Genomic DNA, 7,390 nt, shown 5'->3' with positions numbered 1-7,390 from the left:
TTTTCTTTTTATTGCTTTTGCTTTTGTATTTTATTTTTATTTTATATTTTTGTATTTTTATCTTGCATTTTTCTGATTTTATAAAATGTAAAAAAATTAAAACCAATACTTAAAATAATTCGAGATTACACTATTCAAATCCTAAAATTACTTAAAATTCTACTTAAAAGATAAATGCAACAGTTAACAATTAAAAGTGCAAAGAAACTATTTTTTGTGATTTTCTTTAATTTTTATTCTAAACAAATCCATACCTAATTAACACTAAAAATGTGAAATTAAATTCCTAATGCAAAATGCATATTTTTGTATTTTTAATATGAATTATCATGCAACCAATTAACACCAAATTCAACAAAAATTCACAATAATCGTAAAATAATAAAGAAATCAATTATTTGAAACTTTTGGAATAAATTGCTTAGGGCAAAAATCACGTGCTCACAAAATGTGCTTTTCCAAATGTTACAATAAGCAGAACTATAATTTATCAATAATTAAAGGACTAACCGAAAGTTAAATGTGCTTCGCCATATTCAGTCAACCCTCTCTATAACAGCCTCATTTGTTCCGATATTTTTTGGCTTTTATAGTGAATGGTTGCTATACACCTATAACATAATTTGACGTTTAAATATTTTTTGGCTGTTATAGATAAATCTTATCCAAAACTTAATTATTTTTCCTTTTTAATGTTACATATAAAAGATAAAAAATTATTCAAATTTAAAATCTCAAAAGATATGCATATTTTACTAGTTAAATAATGAAGAAAGCTAATACATTATTAATAAATTCATAACTAAATGTATAAAGATTTAAACTCGAAGGCAGGCATTTTAAAGCTACCTAGAAAAATAAATTCTTTCAAGATTGATGAAAGAACTTTGTGATTGGAGCTTGTTTCGTAGATTTTATTCTCTTACTAACGATGCAACGCTTGAATTAATGAAGATTCGTGTCCAATTTTTTAGCAAAAAGGTATCCAATAGCTTTTCCTTGAAGACAATCTAATAGCTTACATTTAAAGTTTCTATCTAAATATTTTTTGGAATTTGTCCAATGAAAAAAATATCATGTGCAAATCTTCAAATCTTATATCTTATGCAAGATAAAAACTTTGTTAATAGAAAAGATTGTGTGCATATTTTTTCAATAATTAGTAATCTAAAAGATTCTATATGGCTGTTATAAAAGGGTAAATTTAGATGGAGCGTTCTGCTATAAATACGGTCGTTGTTGTAATAGGTAAAAAGCTGTTATAGAGAGGTAAATATAACTTAAAAAATCCGTTCTGAGGAAAACTTGACTTTTATAATGAATGACCGTTATATAAGGATGTTGTTATATAGTGATTTGACTGTATTATAATAACGAGAATTACAATTTATCAATAGTTAAATGACTAAAAGGGCTATATTATTCTGATATTCTCTACGTCCCATTTTACATAATGTAGTTTTACCTAATACTAGGGGTGTTCATGGTTCGGTTTGGATCGGTTTTTTCCTAAAAAGAAACCAAACCAAGTAAGTCGGTTTTTCAAATATTAGAACCAAACCAAACTAATTAAGTCGGTTTTTCTCGATTCGGTTTATGTCGGTTTTTCGGTTTTTTCGGTTATTTGTCGGTTTTTTCTTAAATATAAGACATACACTACCAAACACATATTCCGGCGACCACATTTTCAATGTAACACTATCAAATCAATTGCCCTTTGAGAAATCTATTATTTACCAAGATATATTGATGATAATTGAATCAAATAGTGATGAATAATTTAAGGACTCAATTAAAAATATGTTATTTTTAACACGAAATGGATTCTTACACTAAACAAAAGAAAACTACCAATCAAATTAGAATGTAAAGGTAAAGAACTATATTAAAAGTGCAAACTATTACATTCACCATAAAATTTTTGAAACTTTGTATAACAATATATATATAGGTGTAATAATAAATTTGAAATAGCTACTCCTATAGTCGGTTTGGTTCAATTTTTTTCTGATTAAAACCAAAACCAAACCAAATTTGATCGATTTTTAAAATTCAAAACCAAAACCAAACCAAACCAAACCAAAAAGTATCGATTTTTTTGGTCGAATTTGGTTTGGTTTTCGGATTGGTTTGGTTTTTCGGATTTTTATGAACACCCCTACCTAATACAAATACATTTAAAAAAAAAGAGGAAGAAAGACTTATAAAATTATGTCATTAAGTGAAAAATAAGATATTTAAAAATATATTGCATCTAAATATAAACTAGACGGGTTTAGCCATTTTCAGGTAGCAGACTTCTTTCACTTTTCAATCATGTAGTTGGTTTAAGCAATGACAACATTTCATAATATTATATTCTATATAATTGGTCATTGCTTTCAACCAACACACTCTCGTAGCAAGAAAGTCAAGTAAACATGACAAAAAGTAATAACTAAGTATGACAACGACAGTAAAATAAACCTCAAACGTAAGACATTTTTTATTTACAAGGGAATGTAAATTCAGAAGTCTCAAACATGAAGACACAAAAACTGAAAAAGTAAAATACATGCCATGTAAATCAAACCTCCCAAATATTTAAGTTGCAAAAACAAAAGAAGTCAGGAAACAAAGAACAAAATATTTTACTTTGCAATCACAGAAATCAAGCATCCAAGCTACATCACATATACTTGAAGCTTAGGGAATTCAATCTGAAACAGTGAACAATAACAAATATCTAGCTCAGACTCTGCATACAATGGACAATGACAGACAGTCAAAGTGCACTTAACATTTCTACAATGTTTGGAAAATTGCAAAGCTTGGGAAGAGTTGGTCTTTTGAATCGGTTACCTTCCAAGTCGAAAATCTTACTTTCATTTTCATAACAAGCCAATCTCCTTTAGCATTTGTACCAATCATTGTATATTCACACAAAGTCCTGCATATCAACAGTGTATTATCATTAAAATCTTAAAAAATTTCAAGTGATAGAAGCTAAACCCTATAAGTCTTCATTGAAACATAACTTAAAAGCTGCTGAGAAGCATCACAAACGTTACTGTAAAAAAGAAGGTGAAATACAAATTAGAGTCTCAATTGTGATACTGATATGTTCCAACATATATCCAATAAACTGGATTCCATTGAGAAAATTAATAATTAAATAACACACAGAAAGTACAAAATCACATAAGTGGAACACCTATTCAAATTTTTATAACAGATCTTGTGCCATAGAACAAAAATTTCAAGTCCATCGTAAGAATCTAAGTTAGACATTGGAATAAGGCAAGTCAATTAAAGTAGTGACTTCGTTTGGCTTTGAGCTTCAAGAATTATAATGTGAAGTAATAATTATCTTAATGTGCAATCACCATGTACATTAGCCAATAACAATCAAAGTGACTCAGTACTGGACTCTTATTTTGAAGACAAACAACAAGTACAACCATATTTTATTGGCTGAGGGATCACTTTATTCAACATTTAACATATATCAAGTAATATAACTTTTTCATTATGAAACTACTCATGAACAAGATATCATAATATTTTGGCCAGCACCATAAACTCGAACAAATATTGCTTTTTAATGTCCATGTTGTTCGACATTGCTTACAATTGGCGTTTCATCTATGACTGTTTCACAGTGTCTCAAGGTGGGACTTGTTTGAACCATTCAAAAAGCATATCTATCCCCACTTATATCAAATTGCTGACCAAATTGATTTTGAAGATCTAAATGATGCAAGTGAATGCAATCATGTAGAAGAGTCTCTGTCAAGTGATAATAATAAAAGTACCCGACAAAGATAAAAATGACTCATTACAATATTTTCAGATCTTCCAATAGAACAATATATGCACCAAACAGATAAAAATTAAATTAAAATTTTATATCGTATATAAGTAAAAGGGAAGATAAACAGATAAACCTTTTTAATTGGTAAAACAGACGTCTCACATGTGGATCTGATGCTTTTAGCACTTCTTGCTCTAAATTTGAAGTTGTACCCTTCTTGCTCTCTTCTTGCTGCCACTACACTGAAAGCAATAAGAACTTTTAAAAACAAATCAGAAAAAAAGGAATGTACTTTCGTAGCGTGAAAGAGGAAATATAAAAATGAAAGTTTCAATCAAATTTGGGTGGTTAAGGACCAGAAGCAGAGGGAATACAATTTTTGGGTTTGACATATCTATGATAACTGAGATTAGCTCTTGGAACCACTAATAGCTTGTGAAACTAATCCATCATTCGTCTACCTAATACAGGAAATAATAATCCGTAAATTAGTAGATCTTAATAATAATAATAATAATAAATAAATAAATAAAATCTAAAGTTGTTAATAGCAAGAAACATAAACATTCTAAAGGATGTGACGTTAGTAATGGAAGGTCAATATCATGGTAATATCTGAAACATCGTCTTTGGTTTCTTTTAAGAGCTGCAGAAAAGGCGTAAGAATCTGCTACGCACAAGTTTGCATATTTAAAACTACTTTAAAGTAGACATATAACTGAAACATTACTTTGTAGAGAACTATTTGATCTTTATATATCCATTAATTGAGCACATTAGTGATGGTCATGTTGTCCCATTTCCTTATTTATAGCATATTATTGAACACATAAGGATCATATCGAAGACAACCAAACAACTAACAAAAGCTTAATTTTCACTTAAACATCTATTTATTATAGAATATCAACTGCGCGTAGGACAACGGAGTATAACAATTAGCATAACAAAAAAACAAAAAAGGAAACCATCATGCTGCAAATCGGCAAACCTCTTCCAAGAGTAGCGAGTGTAAACTAACATCAACGGCTAATAAGCATGAGTTAAGATGAAAAAATATCTAGAGTTGGTGGTCTCATTTCATATTTCTTTGCAACTTCTAAGAGAGCTTCCATCTTTTTGACAGGCCATGCATTTATTTTAGATCTTTGGAGAAAGCTACAGGAGAAAGATGGAAAAAAAAAATATCTCTTGCACTACTACATCTCTTAAACTTAAATGAACATAGAAAAACAACCCCATGTCAATTATCATACACTATGTAATAATATAATACCCAATATTATAATTGTACCCTGTAGCTATAAACAATTTTGCTAATCAATATTTGATAACTCCTAGAATTCTCAAGGACCTTATTCTGTTTATCTAGTGTGCTCGTCAAATTCAGTGCTTGTAAATTCGAGCTCAAAATAAGTACATGTTAGTTTTGTCTTATACCAAAGTTCAATCTGTAATCTCATCATTCTAATCTCATCTTTGGCCTTTGAGATTAATGTATAGAGCATATATGAGATGATTCTTTAGATTTCTTGTTATGATCCAACAAATTCATTTTCAAGGAAGACTTCATGAAATTTTGGTGCAATACATCTTAGCTTCTTCAACCATCTTGTCATAATCCGTGTGATCAGTTAGTCATTGACATATGTAAGGATCAGAAGTTCACAACCATGCTATTGCGGTGCTTTTTAGTCAACAAGCACAATATGAAAAATAAATCTCTCATAAAATACAAAAGTGACTTTGCTACATTATTTCCATAACATAGCTGATCATTTAAGTAATTAATTCCTCCATCCACAGTAAAAAATCAATTCAAAGAGTATAACTTTATTTTTTCATTAAAATAAGAGAGGATTGATTAAACTTTGACATATTTAAATTGAGCAAAAATAAATAACCATTTGAAATTTGTATTATTATATAGTGCATTATATAATATGCCACAAAACGACATAGTCCAAATTGTCAATCTCTGCTCAGAAAAACAAAGAAGACATTACCATAAAAAGCAATCAGAATAATTGACAGAACATAAATGCCTTACTGACCTTTGAGAGTTTAGTTCAAAAAGCCTTTTTCTATTCGCATTAAGTTCCTTTAGTACCATTGATTGCTAACAAATTGACACAAAATAGTCAATGAGCATAAGCATGTGCAAAATTAGTTTAAAAAAGAGACTAAGGCTACAACAATTGCCTTTAATAAATTTTATTTTTTCCATTGAGGCCAGTGGTGATGGAGAACGAAGAATAAAAGGGTAAAATCTCACGAACATTACCTCATTGTAGACGACTCATATTTCTAAAATGTTGCGACCTCTCAAAGAACATCTTTGAGGCCGTCTGGACAGAACCAAGAAATTTGGCACCAGATATTCAAAATAAAATATGAATAAGTAGAATCAGTTAAGAAAAGAGCTAAATACACAAGATAAACACCGAAAACTTCTATTGCAATTAGCGGTGCAAAATATAATCTATGGAATTCGAAGAGAAAAAGGAAAAATTCCCAAAATAGGGAACACTTACCTGTAAGTCATAAATATATGCAGCAGCGCTAACTATAAGTCCAAATAGATATATCAAAATTCATTCCATTGTTAAGCAATTAACAGAGGTGTTGATAGTTTGTTCTGTCTCCATAAAACAACAACAACCAAGAAAATTCCTCCATGAAATTGGTAACTGTTAAGAGATCTCAAAAAAAGAAAAGAAAGAAAAGAAGATAGCAGAGAGAAAACAGAAGAAGATTTGAGCAAGAATTGAGAGAGAATCATACCAGAAAATTGAAATCGTAACAGACATATACAAGATGAATAGAGCAAAATTATTTTTGAAAGAGTGATGCTTCTAGATTTGGTGTGTTATGGTGAAATAGCAGACCTAGAATGAGCACGTTAAAAGCACATGACTGAGCAAAATGATAATTGAGATGTGAAATGTCAGTTAAGCCCCTGGTCGACTATATCAGTAGACTAAAAGGAAAGTACATAACCTAAATTAGGACAAAAGTAAACATTAAGGAACATCACTTTTGTGTCATTCATAGAGGAAAGAGACAGAACCATCAATTGTTTGTACAATCGAAAACGACAGTTGAGCGCCAACGTTCCACCTCCTTCTCCAGCTTCCTGCAACCCCCCCCCCCCCTTTGGCTGTTTGAGATAGAGGCAAAGGTGGGTTCTAACAAATCTCAGCAAATGGCAACCGGAAATGGCATTTTAACCACTACTAAGGTCGGATCTTGTTCAACCCTTATTGCATTTTCACTAAAGATTCAATATTTTTAATCTTTCTTGCATTTCCCCCTAAAGATTGCAGGTTTTTTATATTCCTGGCATTATTATTATAAAGATTGTATCTTTTTTATGTTCCTGGCTTGTTTATTCTCTCTTTCTGATTGATCCAACTTGCTGGCAAAAGGGTATTTTGAATTTCTATACCTTGAGAAGTGTCTTGAGTTATAAAGCAAATGCTACTATGTAGATGTTCCATTTTGCTATTTTTTTTATATAAAAAGATTGAGGGTAGATTGTCCAATTTCCTATTTATTTAAAAAAAGAATATGTTTACCTCCCCCCCACCCCCCCCC

At 30.2% G+C, this 7,390-nt stretch overlaps 1 protein-coding gene and 1 long non-coding RNA gene across 10 annotated transcripts in view; one reads left to right on the top strand and one right to left on the bottom strand.

Moving 5' to 3' along the window:
• The window catches only part of LOC109239257, a 21,514-nt gene extending 14,816 nt beyond the window's left edge, over positions 1 to 6,698 (bottom strand). The window contains exons 1-7 of one of the 9 annotated variants that reach the window (XR_002069870.1): positions 6,578 to 6,695; positions 6,328 to 6,431; positions 6,078 to 6,141; positions 5,848 to 5,912; positions 4,168 to 4,254; positions 3,927 to 4,035; positions 2,462 to 2,929 (exon numbers count right to left, since the gene is read on the bottom strand). This is a non-coding gene — a long non-coding RNA (uncharacterized LOC109239257). Of the gene's footprint in view, positions 1 to 2,461; positions 2,930 to 3,926; positions 4,036 to 4,167; positions 4,255 to 5,847; positions 6,436 to 6,577 lie in introns of those variants that run through there. The other 8 variants (XR_002069872.1, XR_002069868.1, XR_002069866.1 and 5 more) reach the window with 8 other exon arrangements.
• An 89-nt stretch (positions 6,699 to 6,787) lies between these two features.
• The window catches only part of LOC109239256 (GDSL esterase/lipase At4g10955-like), a 3,979-nt gene continuing 3,376 nt past the window's right edge, over positions 6,788 to 7,390 (top strand). The window contains exon 1 of the mRNA XM_019405802.1: positions 6,788 to 7,034. Coding sequence (XP_019261347.1) covers positions 6,999 to 7,034 — 36 coding nt within the window. The 5' untranslated portion in view covers positions 6,788 to 6,998. The remainder of the gene's footprint in view (positions 7,035 to 7,390) is intronic.

Source organism: Nicotiana attenuata, unplaced genomic scaffold (genome assembly GCF_001879085.1).
Source record: "Nicotiana attenuata strain UT unplaced genomic scaffold, NIATTr2, whole genome shotgun sequence".
Lineage (NCBI taxonomy): Eukaryota > Viridiplantae > Streptophyta > Magnoliopsida > Solanales > Solanaceae > Nicotiana > Nicotiana attenuata.
Note: the sequence above shows the minus strand (reverse complement) of the source record. Positions and strands in the feature narration are given on the sequence as shown.